The 17711-nt window shown below is 42.4% G+C and overlaps 1 protein-coding gene across 1 annotated transcript in view; it reads left to right on the top strand.

Annotated features, from left to right (window-relative positions):
* Positions 1–17711, top strand: part of KIF5C (kinesin family member 5C) — a 155394-nt gene that overhangs the window by 83728 nt on the left and 53955 nt on the right. The window contains exon 11 of the mRNA XM_020893429.2: positions 7960–8108. Coding sequence (XP_020749088.1) covers positions 7960–8108 — 149 coding nt within the window. The remainder of the gene's footprint in view (positions 1–7959; positions 8109–17711) is intronic.

Below are 17711 nucleotides of genomic sequence, written 5' to 3'. Positions count from 1 at the left end.
AAGTGTTTTGATTGATCCAGCCTGAATAATTCAGAGGCTTTGTTTTGTATGTTAAATGTGAAAGAAGAATGGATAGTTCAGGAAAAGTAATACTCTTTTTTCTTTTTCCAATATGCACTTTTCAGGAAAAAAAAAAAAAAAAAAACCAAAACTGTCCCATTTCATGCTCAGTTTGATGGTAGCTGGATCAGGCAGAGCCTGAGTGGTGTGTGTGCAACACGCATATGTGCAGAGCTTGACAAGTTCCCTGCAGGACCAGAGCTTTGGCCAAAGGAGATGCTTGGCTACAGTTCTGACATACAATGGATTAAGACTCAGATTGGTTCCTGTTGGAGAGCCTGTTGCCAAAACACCCATAGGATTAATTTTTGCTCTTTGGAGGATGAGATGTTGTGGATGACAGTTAATTTACCTGGATGCCAAATCCTCATCCAGGCTGGTCATTTCTTAATATTTCTTGGGAGACTAGAGTTTTTCAAAAGACCAAATTTAAAGCTCTTGGTTTTTGCTTTCCTACATCCCCTACTCATGAGCAGGGAAATGGCCTTACCAGGGAATGGGAAGGTGCTTTGTGGCAGTCACGTTTCCAGAAGAATGTTAGGCGTCTTACATGGGAACCTAGGACCTAGAATGGAGTAGAAGGTGTGATGGTTTTATGTGTGAGCTTGAGTAGGCTGTAGTAGCCCATTATTTAATCTAACACTAACCTGGGTGTTGTTATGAAAGTGTTTTGTAGATGTGGTTACTGTCTAGCAGCAGTTGACTTCAGGTAAACACATTATCCTCCATAATAGAGGTGTGCCCCATCCAGTCAGATGGAGGCCATAAGAGCGAAAAATGAGGTTTTTTGGAGAAGAGGAAATTCTTCCTCAAGAATGCAGCAACAATTTCTGCATGAGTTTCCAGTGAGCCAATTTCTTTAAATAGCTAGCTAGACAGATGGATGGAAGGTATTCATGTATATATCAGATAGGGTATCTATTCATCCATTCATCTATATATCTGTTCTGTTGGTTCTGTTTCTCTGGAGAACCCTAACTGATAGAAAGGGATGCTAGACTACCCTCTCCCACAGTGGGAAGATCTCAGTCTCTTTGTCTCTCACATACACCATTCACAGTGTGGAGTAATATACAAACAGATTTATTATACATTGGAGGTCTGGGTTTGTCTAGAGCTCCTTGTCCAAATGCGAGAGGGAAGGAAAATGCTGAAAAACAAGAGGTAAGAAGGTACCAAGAATAAACATCTTCCTGGCTGTTCCAGGGGAGGCCAAGGTAATTTGAAGAAACTCCAATAGTATGTAGTTTCTGTATCATTTAGAAATGATCTTGGCCGGAAAGATGAGTATAGGCAATTATTAAGGACGTAGGTGGAGTTGAACTTATCAGGCATAGAGGGATGTGAACCAGTGGTTCTAGGACTTCCCCTTTCCAATGAAGGTTTGCTTCAAGTGCCAAGTTATAGAATGCTGTAATGTATGGGGGCTTAATAACGGTGATAGAAGTGGACATGATCGGCTGTCTTGGAAGCCTGAACGTGTGCTTCTGAACAAGTAAATTGCAAGTTCTGTGACAGAGGAAATGGGAGGTGCTGAGGAGGACTTCACAGAACACTTAAGGACAAGGAGGCCTTGGAAGAGACAATGGAAGAGCCATCCTCCTTCCATCCCTCAGTGGAATATGTCAATGTAATCCTTTTCTGATGTCACTGTCTTTATATGGGGATCTGCTGTGTCCTCTGCTCTCTGTCAGCTGTGTTTGGTCTGCCTTCCCCAAGGCTGTTTAACATTTATGAGCTTTGAGGTCTTGTAAAAACTAGGTCCTGGTTCTCTCTCTATGGGGAAAAGACATGTTATATCTGGCACAAGCTTAGGTTGTATATTATTTAAGTGGTGCTTAACTCTGTAAAGCAAGCTAAAACACAGAAAAACTGCAAAACAGATACCCTAATCATTGTGCCTTCAAGATTTTGCTCATTGTGCTAAATAGGTCTTACTATTAAGTTATAAACCTAATATTAATTAAGATTCTTTCCCTATCTAGCCTTTGGTTAGGATTTTTCTCAGTGTCTGCTATTGTCATAGCTTAAGGAACAGGCATTTATTTCTGTATACAGTGTGGGGGCTCTGGCTGAAAAACCAAACAGAAGATCTTTAGAGATGAAGACCCAAGTTATTTTGTGCTCCTTTGTGAGTGATGGCATCAACACTGGATTAATCAGATGTTATCAGAGTGAGACTGAGCCATAAAGATGATGAGTGAGCAGTAAGTTCATGGCTACAGTAAGGCTCACATGGATTATGGGTTTGTTTTCTTGCATCTAGGAGATAATGTCCCAAAGCTATAGGACTGGGTGGCAGTGCTGCTTCTATACAGCTTCAGCTAGACAAAATGTGATAAAACCTGCCTTAAAAGCAGTTCTTAATTTCTGCTGTTCCATTGACTTTATGTTCCTTGTTAGCTACCTGAAATTCCTTTGGAACCAAGCTGAGCAGAAAATACACATGTGTATGTATGTGTGCGCACGGGTCCAGACATTGTGTCCATGTATGGTCCTGAGTGCCTAGGATCCATGTTGATTTGTGTTTGAACAGAGTCTAGATGTTTAGAATGACACTGATTTTTCTTAGTGTTATAGACAGCTCTCAAGTATGTGGGAAATACCAGAATAGAAGAGGAAAGAGTATGAGAGCTGAAAGATATAGGACATGCTCTACAGTGGACAAGTCAAGACAAAGCAAAACAACAAAACAAAAACCCATCAGATCACTAGCTAACTCATACTGATGGCAACCAGCTAAATCCTGACAAAGGAGGAGAGGGACTTGTGAGTGGCAAATTAGATAGAACCTAATCATGAGGCCCTTTTACTCTGTAGATTTTCTTAAAGTTCACAGTAAAAAGCAAAAGAAATTGTAGATGTAGATCATCCTTTTATTCTAGGTCTCTTGTAGTAGTAAGGGACTGAGACACTCTATATTCCTCTTTGCAAGGCTGGTTTCAACATCCTAGATAGGAGAATATTGTATTAAAAAAAAACACAACAAACTCCAGGCATAGAAGTTTACTGTCTCTCTTAGTACCTCTTATTTATTTCACAATCTGGAAATTTTTATCTGACTTGATTTCTTTACACATCAGTTTATTCTTCTTAACTTACTTATGTTGAGTATAACATGCATATAGTAAAGTAAATATAAGTATGCAACTCAGTAAAAATTTTACAAATGTATATACACATGTAACTATCACCCCAGCATCTTAGAAAGCTTTATTTTATTTAATTTTTAAAATTTTCCATTTATTTTTATTAGTTGGAGGCTAATTACTTTACAATATTGTAGTGGTTTTTGCCAAAACCTCTATTTTACACCCTCCCAGTCAGTATCCAACTCTCAGGAGTAGATGGCATCCTGACTTCTGTCAACATAGATACTATTTGCTGTCTTTGAACTGTTTACAAATAAAGACATACAGTATTGTTTTGTATCTGGCTTCTTTTATGCAACACTGTTATCTCTGAAGTTCACTACCTTGTTAGATTATGAGCAGTTTATTTTCCATAGGTATACAGTATTTTGTATCAATATAGTATGTATGTATGCGTTCTATTGTTGATATTTGGATTGTGTTCATCTTGGGGCTGTTATAAATGAAGTTGCCATGACATTGATTGCCATGTCATTAGGTGAACATATGTCTTCATTTCTGTTGGTTATATACCTGTGAGTATTTAGTTTTAATAGATAGTACCAAAGAGTTTTCCAAAATGATTGGAATAGTTTACATTCTGTCTAGTAGCAGGTGAGTGTTATAGTCATTGCGCATCCTCAACAACACTTAGCATTATCAGTTTAAAAAATTTTAACTGTTCTATTCGGTGTGTAAATATATCTTTTTGTCATTTTATTCCCTGAAGGCTAATGACATTTGGCACACTTTTCAGGGTACAATTTATTGGCACTTCTTCTGTGAAGTTCCTATTCAAATCTTTACCTGGTGTTTTCACCAGTTGTGTGTTTTTTTCTGATTGATTTATAGGGATTATTCTGGATAAGTCCTTTGTCAGATACATGGATCGTTTGTATCTTTTCCCACTTTGTAGTTTATGTTTTAACTCCTTTAATGGTGACTTTTAATGAAGAGAGGGTTTTTAATTTTAATGAAGTCAAGTTTATATTTTCTTTCTGTTCTATTTAAGAAATAAATCTTTATCTACCCTAAGGTCTTAAAGATACTCCCCTGTTTTCTTCTAGCAGCTTTGTTGTTTACCTTTCACGTTTATGCATGTGATTCTCTGTATAGAGCTTTTCCTATGTTACTGGGGGAGTCAGTGAAGCACCGTGCATGGAAAGGACAGGCCTTCCCTCGGCGCTGTGTGCACACCTTTGTTGTTTACCTTTCGCATTTATGCATGTGACTCTCTGTATAGAGCTTTTCCTATGTTGCTGGGGGAGTCAGTGAAGCACCGTGCATGGAAAGGACAGGCCTCCCCTCTGCGCTGTGTGCACACCTTTGTTGTTTACCTTTCACGTTTATGCATGTGACTCTCTGTATAGAGCTTTTCCTATGTTACTGGGGGAGTCAGTAAAGCACCGTGCACGGAAAGGGCAGGCCTCCCCTCTGCGCTGTGTGCACACCTTTGTTGTGCATCAGATAGCTACATGGCCGAGTGTCTGCAGATAATCCATTCTGTTTCTGTTCTAAAGTTTCTGGAGTATTTGATCAGTTTTAATTACTGTGGCTTTATAGTATATTTATATTCCATCCTCTTTGTCCTTCAAAATTGTCTTTTCTATTGTTGGCCTTCTTTATTTCTGTTATAAATCTTAGAATCAAGTTGTCAATTTCAATACATACATGCAAATCTCCCGAGACTTTATTTCAGATTATTTAAAATCTGCACAACACATTTGGGATAATTAATATCTTTCTAATCAGTGTTGGCTGGTTTCTTCATGTTCTCCATTTAGTAGATGGAGAGGCATGATGGTCTGCCTCATTAGTGACTGAATGGAGTCTGTCTAGGGCAGAAGCAGAAGACATGGTTTCCCGCTATTATTCTCAGTTCCAAATGGGAGTTGGGTTGTGTATCTTCCATCTGTTCCTCTGGATTGTTTCTGTACCATCTCTGCTCTGCTCTGCACCCTGGGACAGCGACCAGCTGGGACAACTACAATGGGCTCCTTTGCCTCTGACTTCCAGTTAGGTTCCACCAATGGGAGAGGAACATAGTCAGGTACTCAAAAGGAGAGAAGAGAGTGATGTCAGGGTATTAATTTCATGGCTTCTTCCATGAAGGGTCACTTCAGGTTGGCTGTGTTCCTAGACTACAGGCTGTTAACAGCTTTGACAGGGCAGCAATTTTCTTTTAAGGGTTTAACAGTTTTTAAAATTTACATTTTTTTTTTAAATTGAAGCATAGCTGATGTATGATATTGTCAATATATGTTAGAGGTGTACAATACAGTGATTCACAATTTTAAAAGGTTACAGTCTATTTGTAGTTATTATAAAATATTTGTTATAGTCCCTGTGCTACACACTATATCCTTGTAGCTTATTTATTGTATGCATAGTGGTTTGTCCCTCTTAATCCCCTGCCCCTGCCTTGCCCTTCCCCTCTTCCCTCTCCCTGCTGGTAACCACTTGTCTGGCCTTGTATCTGCAAGTCTAGATAGCTTTCCTCTTATATTTCCCTTCCTCTGGGCCCCCTTCAGCCTAAGAGTGGTAACGGATCTCCCCATCACTATTGTGTGTGTGTGTGTTAGTGACTCAGTCGTGTCCGATACTTTGCGACCCCATGGACTATAACCTGCCAGCCTCCTCTGTCCATGAAGTTCTGCAGGCTAGAATACTGGAGTGGGTTTCCATTTCCTTCTCTAGGGGATCTTCCTGACCCAGAGATCGAACACGGGTCTCCTGCATTGCAGGCAGACGCTTTACCATCTGAGCTATTATCTGTATATTACCTGTTATCCCTTGTTATTTCCCATCACCCTTACCATACCTTTGTTACACTCTTCCCAATTTGAGAAGACTATTTCCTGCCAGGACTCTGATTACTGCAGAAGTGGGAGAAAAAGAATTTTCTGAACAAAGTTCTCTTAAGAGAACTTTGAGAATGAGGATCAGTTATACCAGTGATAACCTTGTTGGGTCTGCTCACAAAATTGTACTTCTGGCTAAACCTGCCAGATTACAACATAAAGGCTTTATGCTTCTCCTTCTTGTATCATTGGAAATCATCAAGAGACTCTGTGGTGCGATAACTAAGATTAGTAGCCTCAAAGTATATCCTTAAATGTCCGTAAACATTTCAGCCATAGGTTATTTTTTACTTTCTGACTTAACTCAGTTAAAATGGATGCTTCAGTGTTTGTGCTTGTATCTGAGAAACATCCATGACACTGCCTAAGGATGTTGGGAGAGTGGTGAGGTGAGTGTGTCAAATTGGCCCAGACTTTAAAGTAGCAATAAAGTTGCTACTATTTGAAAACAGGGTGGAAACACTTCTGGAGACAGCAGCCATAAGCTACAGTGAGTGAGGGAGAATTATACTAATTCTTAAGTAGAGTCTTGCATAGAAATTGTTTTAACTCTTCTTTTGACAGTTGGGTTATTTAATTATCTGCTTTAGAAATTAATTTTTAAGAATGACATCTGCTGCACTGGTGAGGATCTCTGAATTTCTTTTCCTGAAATAGAAATTGTGTCCACAATGTCATTTCATGACAATAATGATTAACCCGAATCACACATCAGATAGTGCTGGCAAATGTGACAGGACAAGAACTGGTGGGAGTTCACAATGAAAAAGTCAGTAGCAAATAAAAGGGGATAGTACATAAATGAAGTTTTTAAAAGAAGTTTTTACTTCTTAAAAAGTATGTAATAAGTAGAGTTCTGAATGAATTTGCTTTTCAGTTGGACAGACCTTACATGTTCATTTCTGTGCGTAAGTTGGCGCATCATGTATTTTGCTTTCATTACTGACTGGACCCGGCACCGCCTTGACTGACTGTCCAGAGCTCCACTGGGGCATCCCCCGCCAGGCCATCTGCCCTGGGTGGTCACGCTTTATACCACAAGTGGCAGAATGGTGGCCATTAGACTTGTTTGTATACCCCACATATCAGTTTGAAAAATTATATTCAACTGGGATATATGAAGAAAAATCTCAATTTCTGACTTTTCTTGAAAAAAAAATGGGATGATCTGAGAAAAATGGGCCCTCTGCTCCTTCTTGGGGACTGGGTGGTGGGAGAGGATGTGCTCAGCTCGGAGCCGTGGTTTCGCCTGGCCACCCTGAGTTGGTGAAGTGACCATCTGTCCCTGGAGGCGTGGGCCGACCTGCGTTCAGTACCTCAGGGGTGACGCTGAGGTATCAAGTGTGCGTAAGAGAAAGAAGTGATTTGTCTGTGTGTCTATTGTTAGAAACTGTAAACTCTAAGGCCAGAGACCGTGTCGCGTTTATTGTGGTAAATCCCTGGTGTTTCACAGACGTTAATTGAATCGAAAGGAAGCTCTTCCTGGGCAGATGAATCTGAAAGTGGCATGCAGGATGCTTAAAGGAGGATGCTGAATGTCTGAAAAGCTAGGCTCTAACCACAGGTTGGTGCTGAGAACATAGGCCAAGGTGATGGCAGAGGGAGTAGAAAAGGTGGCAGAGGGAATAGAGAAAGACTCCAGGCAATTTAGATGACAATCCCGTTGGGTCTAGAGACAGGCAGGAGGAAAAGGAGGCAAAAAAAAAGGAAAAGGTGAGTTTTGGAGCCTTGGAAATAGTGGGGCCATTAAAGCAGCTAAGAGGGTGGTAGTAAAAGCTCTAGCATCCTTCCTGCTCCCCAAGTCCTAATCTTCTGGTGTGAAAGGAATTTGAAGTTTAATTATATTCATGATATAGCAAATGCTAGTAACTCTGCTCAGAATTTTTCCCTTATGTTTTTCACACCAGGGCTAAGACCATCAAGAATACAGTCTCTGTGAACCTGGAACTGACAGCTGAAGAATGGAAGAAGAAATACGAAAAAGAGAAAGAGAAAAATAAGACTTTGAAGAATGTTATCCAGCATCTGGAGATGGAGCTAAACAGATGGAGAAATGGTAAGGAAGAATGAGAGGAAGAAGGAGGTATGAGGGCGTGCTTTTTTTCCCCCATGACTGTTGACGTCCTGGGACACTTGGGAAAGAGTGGATGATGGTGGAGCTTGGTCCCACCTTTCAGCAAGCTATGTGAACAAGCAGATGTTTTCCCTAGCACTGATCCCTGCTCCCACCCTGTCGCTTGACTGACATACATTCCTAGTGTGGGCAAGTGACTGTTTGCAAGGTTGCCTTAATCTGCTTTGATTGAGATGCACCTCTATCCACTACTGCAATTCACTCTCTGGTAGCCACATTTGAGGTGTAGAGGGTGGTGTTTGAGACTTTGGGGCTTTGATTGCTTTTGATTAGATGAAAAATGTCATTCTCTCCTCTGTGAGTTTTATAATTGATTTGGAGTTAAAAGTCACCTCTGGCAAATGTTTGCTGTTTTTTTTTTTGGCCCAACTCATCTTCATGCTCTGCTTCTTCAGAGCTAGAAATAGAGGATTCCTGAAGAAACTCGGTCCTAAAATGGAGTCTCAAAGGCTTGTTTCGTGACTCATTTTTCTTTTTTCCCTAAAGCATTCTCTTTGGTGTGTTCTCCTCAAAGAAAATATCTCAGAGAGCTGACGTGCAGTGGTGGGTGGGCTATGGGTGAGGTGTTGGAGAAGGGTTTCCACATGCAGACAGATCATTTCAGTGATTTTTGCTTTGTGATGGAGGTTAGCAGGCACAAGTCCTTTTTCTATCCCCCCTCCCCTTTTTTCCCCCATGGAAACAAGGCAGCTTGGTGTGTGTGGTGGTGGGAGATAGTGGATGGTTGGTGTTGGTATTTATTTCAGATGCTGCATCAGGTCTCAATCTTGGGTGACTGTGGGAGCCTGGCGGCCGCTGTGCAAAATCCAAAAGTAACCTGCCTGCTTGGAAGTGCACAGTTAGCAGCAGATGTCTTATGATTATATGTTTGCCTCTGTTTTTGCTAGGAGGGGTGGGTGTCAATGAGCTACTGTTCAATTGAAGAACAATTACGTGGCCAACCAGGATTCAAGAGAGGTTCAAGAAATGACCTAGTAGCCTAAATAACACCATTCTTTTCTTTGGGGGCGACTTTCTAGCTGCACATGTGTTTTGAAAGCTGCTAGAATAATTGAATAATTCAGCATCTGCGGCTGGTGGATGACTTCTTGCAATTTGGCAGGAGTAGGAGAGTGGGGAGGGGTGCTTGGAAAGGCGGGAAGCGCCCTATGAAATTTTGTTCTATTTCTGCGATCCTCTTGGGTCATTTCTCTGCTGGACACCTGGAACATTCAATACAACCTTTTGGCAAAAGTGGGGCACTGGCCTTAGAAACATTATGGTGTGGGCAACTAACCTTGTTCTTTTCTTTCCTGTCCTTTGCCAAGCACCAACCCAGCCCTGCAGTTTTCCATCCTTCAGTCACTGTCCTCTGGGATCTGCCCATTGCCCTTTTTGCCTGACCGATGCTTATCTTTTTGTCTCTTTTGAGCACTGTCTCCCACTCTTGAACTAGTCACTTGGCCTCATTTTAACTGTTGCCTCATTTCATCCACTTTGCAAATGCACTCAGAAATTTACTGTTTTTCACATCCTGTGAGGTGAGATCCTACCTAAGCCCTTAATTTACATAATTCGGGAAAACTAACATGTGGTTTTGATACAGGATAGATTTACATAATTGTATGTTAAGTAAGCCTGTGTTAAAGGCAGTGCCAGGGATTAGAGGGTGAGCAGTCAGGCATGGTCTTTGCCCTCACAGAGCTTACAGGCTGGTGAGGGAGATAGTCTCCAAGCACAATCACGAAATGTACCAAAAAGGGAGAGGATGAGGTGCCGAGGGTTATTACAGAAGGCGGCCCTGAGCTGGAGTCAAGTCAGCAAAGGTTTCCTCCAGTAAGTTCCGAGAGAAGCAGAGCAGTTTGTTGAGCAAAGTAGGAGGTGAGGGTGGAAGTGGGGGTGGGGCTGGGGAGCCGGGTTTGCATGCCCTGAGGGGCGGGAGCATGAAGGCCCGTGTGGAGAGCTGGGGTGGGCCAGCACCGAACTGCAGTGGGCAAGAGCAGCAGACAGGCCTGGGCAGTACTCATTCAGGATTCTGGTCATTTTCTCAGAAGCAGTGAAAAGCCATTCAAGGCTATCGGATGATGAGATTCGCGTTTTCGAAGATCCATTAGTTGTGTTGGAGGATGGACTGGAGGGCACGGGAAGAGCGCTAGGACCTCCAGGCATGAGATTTAGTCGTTGAATTGAGAGACAGGGCAGTGGAAAGGGGGAGAGATGGGCAGACCAGAGAGGTATTTAGGAGGTGAGACCAGCCAGGCTTGGTGAGGCTGGTGGCTGTAGGGAGAGACAGCGTCAAGGTTTCTGGCTTGCTGAGTTGGATGGAGGGCAGAGCCACTCACTGAGACAAGAAATGGGGGAGGAGAACCAGAAGTGAGACGTGGGAGAGGACGAGGGGAGTTTGAGGTGCCTGTGGAACATCCAAGTGAAAATGCCAGATAAGAAGTTAGGTCTGAGTGTCTGGAGCTCAGGGGAGCTGCTTGAGTGACAAAGAAAAATATGTGGGTTGTGGATTTTTTTTAATTTAAATTTATGGCTAGCATAACTTTCATGAACATTAAATGTGAGGCATTTTTAAAGTCTTTATTGAATTTTATACAGTATTGTTTCAGTTTTATGTTTTGATTTTTTGGCTGTAAGGCATGTGGGATCTTACCTCCCTGACCAGGGATCGAACCCACAACCTCTGAGTTGCAAGGCAAAGTTTTAACCACTGGCCTGCCAGGGAAGTCCCTGGGAGTCATGGATCTTTAGGACATAATTGAAGGTATAGGTAGGGATGAGGTCCTCTCTGGACTCTGAAGAGAGGAGAGGGAAGAGGAGAGGGAGGGTCTTAGAGACTCCTCCATTCACCCCCATGTTAATATGTAATCACTGAGTGATTAAGAGAAGGGAGCTCTCTGGAGTTCTGTCCTGCAAGCTCACATTTTAAAGGATTTTTTTTTTTTTTCTGGAAGTGAAAGTTTTCAAATATAGAGAACCTACTGAAGTGGTATAAAACTTTCAGACCGGAAGTGAGGCAGGTGGAGGCATGGTGAGGTGGTCCTTTGACTGGGTGTGAGTGAAGGACTATTTTAAGGATTAACTGCTCATCCAGCAAAACTCCAGAGGCTTTCTGTTCTGTTTGGAGACCGTGTGTCTCTTTTAGGCAGGATATGATACTTGCCCAAGCTGATTCCACAGGATGGACTCCTGAGTTCGTTCTTTTTCTGTTGTGGGTGCAGTGTGCACACAGTCCTTGTGGTTTGTTGTGTAGGCTGGGGAGATGAGTGTGAAAAGGAGGGACTGGAATTCCCCCCAATGTGTCCTGTGCATTCTGATTCCTCATGATCATGGGGGCACGGCTGGGCGGTGTCAACTAGAGAGCTGGTGGGATTTTGAAGGTTCAATCCCTAGATTAGAAAGATCCCCTGAAGAAGGAAATAGCAGCCCACTCCAGTATTCCTGCCTGGAAAATCCCATGGACAGAGGAGCCTGGTGAGCTACAGCCCATGGGGTCACAAAGAGTCAGACACGACTCAAGTGATTTAGCACACACATGGAGAGGGGTGGGAAAGGTAAAAGAATGTGATGTCTCAGTGGCCAGTCGAGTCCAGGCAGATACTGTAAATAAGTGAAGGGAGGTACATCTGATACAGTTGGCTGCAGGAGAGAGCAGTCCCTGCCCAAAGTCATTCGAAAGCTGTGAAATACTCTTATTACATGCTGGTATTCCGGTCCCTACCTGACCCCACCCCACCTGTATGCTCCTAGCTTAATGGGCTACTTCAGATGCGAGCCTTGCCGTTTTCTCCTCTGGGTGTAATAGAACATTGATCCTCAGCGTATTGACCTGTGACTTATAATGCACGTATTACACCAAGCCTTAATTCATTTCTGCCACTGCCATTCCAGCATTGTGGCCCGGGGCATCTGCTTGGGGGCTGAAGGTGGGGGGCACACCTTGTTTTTATAAATTAGGAGTGGGGAGAACCGCCCACTCTCCTGGCTCCATTCCCCACTGGTCCAATGAGGCTTCTGAAGATAAAAACAAAAAGAGAAAGCAGAAACTGTATTCAGTATCTTGTAATAATCTATAATGGAAAAGAATCTGAAAAGGAGTAGATATGTATGTGTAACTGAATCACCTTGCTATATACCTGAAACTAACACAATGTTGTAAACTAACAATACTCCAATTAAAAAAAAAAAAAGCTATAAGAAGAGACTCATAGAACTAAAAGAACAGCTGAGGAACTGGGCTTCTGAGGGGCCACACCTTGAGTGAATCCTCTCTGGATGTGTTTCTGTCCTTGTCATGTATATTGGAGACCCAGAGGCCCAGGAGAGGTGGAGGAGATTGTTCTGGGTGGTGAGCTTGGGCTGGGGGAGGACAGGGCACCCTAATGTGTCTGACCACAGCTGCACTCATATTGGGGGGGGGGTAATTCTTCACAATGCAGCCGAGGTGCTGTTATGAGAATGGGTGTTGAGTGGCTAAAAAACAACACATGTCCACCAGGATGTACTAGTGACATCTTGTGGGCTGAAATCCACGGGCAGACTCTCTTCAAATCTGGAGGCTCTGTTGGCAACTTTTAGCCTCATGGAAATGCATTCAGCCTACATGCTTAAGGACAGATAGAGGGAGTGGGCAGCTGTCAGAAATAGGATCTTTCTTTTTTTCCCCGCTCTGTTGCTTGTTGATCATATGTATGGGAAGGACTCAAACCATCCTGTAAAGGAGTTGAATTCAGCTTCCAGTCCGCCACTGCCTGGCCCCCTCTCCCATCCCTGGTCCCTGCTCAAGCTACCAAGAAGACTCTGGACAGGAGGATGGGGAAGGAAGGCTGAGGGCCCAGGGCCGTGAGGCTAGAGGAGAGTTGAGTCCATTGTTTCCTGTTGTTGCCAGGTCAGTCTTTACCCATGCCCTCTTCTCTGGTACGTCTTTGAATTTTGTCCTTTAAAGAAATGACAGCCTTTTACAAGAGCTGAAGTCAGAGAAGGATCCCTGAAAATCTGGGTGTCAGAAGTGCAGGGAAATAATCTGATGATATGGTACATCTACAGTGTCTCTTGCATAATTAAATATAATATTATTGAACAGGGTGGATATAGTCATGCAAAGAAATTATTTCATCACAGGCTGAAAAGGTGTGGAAAAATCAGCAATCTCTAAAGCAGATTGGTTCTCCAGATTTAAAACCTGCCAGGACAGCAGCCTTGGTTCCCTAAGTAGCTAAAAATGTAACCTTGAGGCTGGTGGGTGCTTTGTGGAACTGTGCGGGCTCTGTAGTTAGAACACAGTTTGCTCTTGTGGCATTAAATATTTAGAAGATGTGCTTCTCCTTGGATTTCTGATTATTGTAGAAATTCAGAAGTTAGTATTTCATTTGAGAGATCTAGTTTGTTAGGCTCTCTTCCTTCTTTCAAGAGACAACCAAACACTTGTAGAAATGCTGACTGCTAGGAGAATTGTGTGGCCTCTGTAAAAAGAATGTAAAGCAGATGCTGACTCCTGGGTGACCAGTTTATTAGAAAATTACTTTAGAAGGGATGAGAGAATGTCTTAAGCTTCTTAGAGTATTTCGAGCAGCTAGGGTAAGAGATGCTACGTGTGTACAAAATAATCCCATAAAGAAATGAGTTTTTTTTTTTTTGAAACCTTACATTTATATAATGACATCTTGTATCCTGCTGCTCTCACCCATCTGGCAACTTAAAAGATTTCCTTTTTCGTTTCTTTGATATAGAAATTACCTGCCATTAGGTCTGCCACTGGGCCTGTTTAATTGGTATTAAAAGAAAACACCTCCTTTGCCAGATCTGATCTGGTTTCTGGTGGAAGCTGTGAGTGACCAGCCAATCTATGCCCTGGAGTTGCAGAGAGAAGGCAATTACCTTACTATATTCTCCAGAGGCTTTAGGGGCTTGACTTATGAAAAGGATAACTAGCTTGTTGCTACTTCATGTGTGAAATTTTAATGAATTACTGGCAGTCTAATGGTTTTCTATCTTTTTTTATTTTATTTTTTTAACAAAAACCCAAAACTCCTGTTTTAGAATTTTTTAACTAATAGTGCTAACAAGAATTTTTGATTAGTCTGTCATTCTTATTTATTGCAATTGATGGATTCCTATTTTTTGTGGAAATGTTATTTATGCCCTCTGGGGGTTTTGATTTTATAATTAAAATGCTCTGTAAACCTTATAGGTGTGCTCCAACTGAACACTCCTGTGTACACACAAATTTTTTTAGTCCTTAAAGGTAATTACATCTGACAATAGGAAATGCCAGAATGCTTATGTAAAGAAGGAAATCTTTTCTTGAGGTGGGGGTTGGGGGGAACCTTTCATTCTAAAAATTAAGATGCTTTACAATATTACATGCCCTTTCTCTATAGACAGCAAGTATAAATCCTGAAGGGATAAACTAAGAGAAATTTGCTTTTCACATAAAGGAGAGTAAAAATAAAAATAGATACTGATCTTCGTTTGTGGTCCTTTCCCTTCTCCTACCACCAGATTTCAGGGCATTATTTCTCCAGGGTTTGTTTGCAGCTGTCTTCCACGTTATGATTGGTTATTCTGTAATCACCTGGTGGGGGCTTCTCTGGAGACCCGGTCCACTGCAGTGCAGGGAATATTCTCCATTAATGCCGTGAGATTGCCATGGAGACAGATTGCCTGGTGTCGGGTCCTGCCGCGGGTTGGGAATTTACAATCCCCAGACGTGTTTGTGAGCTGGACGGTGTAGTTACTAGGGACGCTTCTGGAAGTCATTTTCTGGGTCCTTTGAAGGGCAGCGGTGTTTGGGAAAACTGGCTCTTGATTCCTTCCTGGGCAGGAGCTGTGCTGTCCCCGGCAGACACCCGCTGCTTTTGTTGCTGCATGTTGCTGCTTTGTTCTTCTCGGCCTGAAAGACTGCTGCAAAAAATAATCTTGACTGCCTGACCTTTAGAATAAAAACTGGGATGGGCTCGCTGTTCAGATGTAGCTTTGTGGGGGACATGTTGATGCTTTGATTGAGAGAGTTGTTCACGGGAAACCAGAAGGCCTGCTATAGGTTTCAAATGTTGTTTTCATAATAAAAATAAACCTGAAAGGCACTCTCGTGGCTTTACTATATTTTATTTTGGGAACTGAGCTCTAACCACTAAAGGTATTGTCAGGACCCCAGAGACTATGTACAAAACCTAAAACGTTGACACTTGGTCAGGGAGTGGAGGGGATAAGAAATGGATTTTTGTGTTTTTTACACACACTGTTTTAATTAATCTTTAGAACAATGCTGTGTTCAAAGCATTGGTGTTTCCTTGCCTTTACAAAAAACAAAGCAAGAAGTGAAGTGGGAGATGGCTTGTGATTAGCTGAATCTGTGGGGGGTGCAGGTGGCCGAGGGTCCCACTATGGCCCTGACCATGTGTGTGGAGCATCTGTTGGTCACTTCAGGTGCCTCTCAGAGCCATGTTGACTGGCTTGTTGAACCTTTCTAGTCTGGAACAACCGTGGTTGTACTTTGTGATGCCACAATTTTTCAGTGCAAGAAGGGGGCAGCTTTAGGGGTAGTCCTGCCTGTGGCTTTTGGTTATAGCAGGTCACCCACTGCTAGGTTGTGGGGTTCATCCCTGACTCCTCCTCCCACCAAACACATGGGAATATGCACCAGATAACTCCTTGGAAACAAAAAAAGTGAAAGTCATTCAGTTGTGTCTGACTCTATGGGACTGTAGCCCACCAGGATCCCTTGTTCGTGAAATTCTCCAGGCAAGAATATTGGAGTGGGTAGCTATTCCTTTCTCCGGGGGATCTTCCTGACCCAGGGGTAGAAGCTGAGTCCCCTGCATTGCAGGCAGATTCTTTACCATCTGAGCCACCGGGCAAGCCCCAGGCAACTCCTTAGCTGACCCCAGACTCACAATATCACTGCCTCTCTGGGCATTTGGCACCACGGAACACAGGGTTTCAGATGTCTCTCTCAGATGTTTTCATATCATACCTCTGGACTTGGGCTGGCCTGGCCTGTGGAGAGTATGACTATATTCTGCCTGCTTTCTGGTCCAGTGCAATTAAGAATCTCCTCTTTATTAAGATTTAACTGGAAGATCAATTCATACTGCACTAGATTGCCCTGTTCATAAATTTCAGAAGCTGGAACTGAAAAATTAGATGTACAGTCATAATCCAAGTGGGAGAAGGACATTTACAAAGTATTAATGGTGAAATTCTCTTAAGAAGGAACAGAGTTGGGAGGTGGAGGTGAAAGAGGGCTTTCAAATTTTAATATATACTCTATGGTTAGAAAAAGACACACATATTTTTATAATTTTATATTTATAATGTTTTAAACAAACAGAAAAAAAAACAAAACTTGGAAACTAAATAGAACACTGTACAGCTTTTATAGCCCTTGGACTTAGCAGGTTATAGAGAATATAGGTGCTTTAATTGGATGAAATCCAGTCTGCACACTAAGGTTGCTGATGGATGCTTTAAACCAAGAATTGGAACTGAATGAAATATTGATTTGGTTCAGGTTCAGTTCAAAGGCTACTCTGATATTCTGGTTTTGTTTCAGGTCAATAATTTTAGAAAAGGGCTTAGGTACAGTACAGTCTGGTTGAGCTTTAGAAGAAAAAACAGTTGGCTCAGTTTTATATTCAGCAAAGTAATAATTTATTCCAGGTTTTGCTTCAAGTTGCTGCTTCAAATGGAACTGTGATATCAAGGTGAAATCATTGAGTGTTAATTTTGTTTGACGTGGAGGCCTCTGGTACCATTTTGTGATTATCGAGTGAGATAATGGAGTCTTAAGCAATAAAGCTAACCCATCACAAAGTGCTTTGTTTATATTGAGATAAATGTACACAGTCAGTGTTCAGGGGGGTTTCTTGAGATGTGATATATACTGTTCATGAAGCCACGGATTAGGAGTTAAGTTCTGTCATTTGTCTTTGAGTGCCTTTTGTTGTTGTTTTTTCTTTGAGAAATTCCCTCTGGCTTGGGACAGTTTTCCTGGGGAATTTCCACAGAATGCATTTTATGGGCTGAGAACTGGGGGAGGCCTGGGATGTTGCAGACACTCACTGATTGTAGCAAATTGAGTGTGAAGCTGATGGTAAACATTGTAAGGGAAAAGTATGTTTGGTTTTGGTTTGCTTTCCAAGTAGATATTTAAGAGAGACAGTTGAGCCACATGGTTTCCATAGACTCCTTTTTTGCAGTCTGTCTTTGCCAGGTAGTTTTCTTGTTGGGGATAGCCCTCGGCCAGTTTAAGAACTTCCCCCTTTCCCCCAATTTGCATGGTCACATTTGGTACTGTTTCCTTCTAAGGCGCCGACACTGCTCCTCTTCAGACCGAGACGCAGGGAGGAGTCTGCACAATATTCTTGGTGGGCTGCTGTTTCTTTCCTGGGACTACCTGATATCATAGGAAATTATTCTATTTGAACTCTCCAGTCCGCCAATTAATTCTGACTTCCTCGGGGAGAGAGTGGTAGTGGAAATGTGTGTGTGTGTGTGTGTGTGTGTGTGTGTAACATCAGTCAGAGTTCCCGGGTCCTAGGG

Source organism: Odocoileus virginianus, chromosome 13 (assembly GCF_023699985.2).
Source record: "Odocoileus virginianus isolate 20LAN1187 ecotype Illinois chromosome 13, Ovbor_1.2, whole genome shotgun sequence".
Taxonomy (NCBI): Eukaryota; Metazoa; Chordata; class Mammalia; order Artiodactyla; family Cervidae; genus Odocoileus; species Odocoileus virginianus.
The sequence above is the reverse complement of the archived record's forward strand: the minus strand, read 5'-3'. Positions and strand labels throughout refer to the sequence as shown.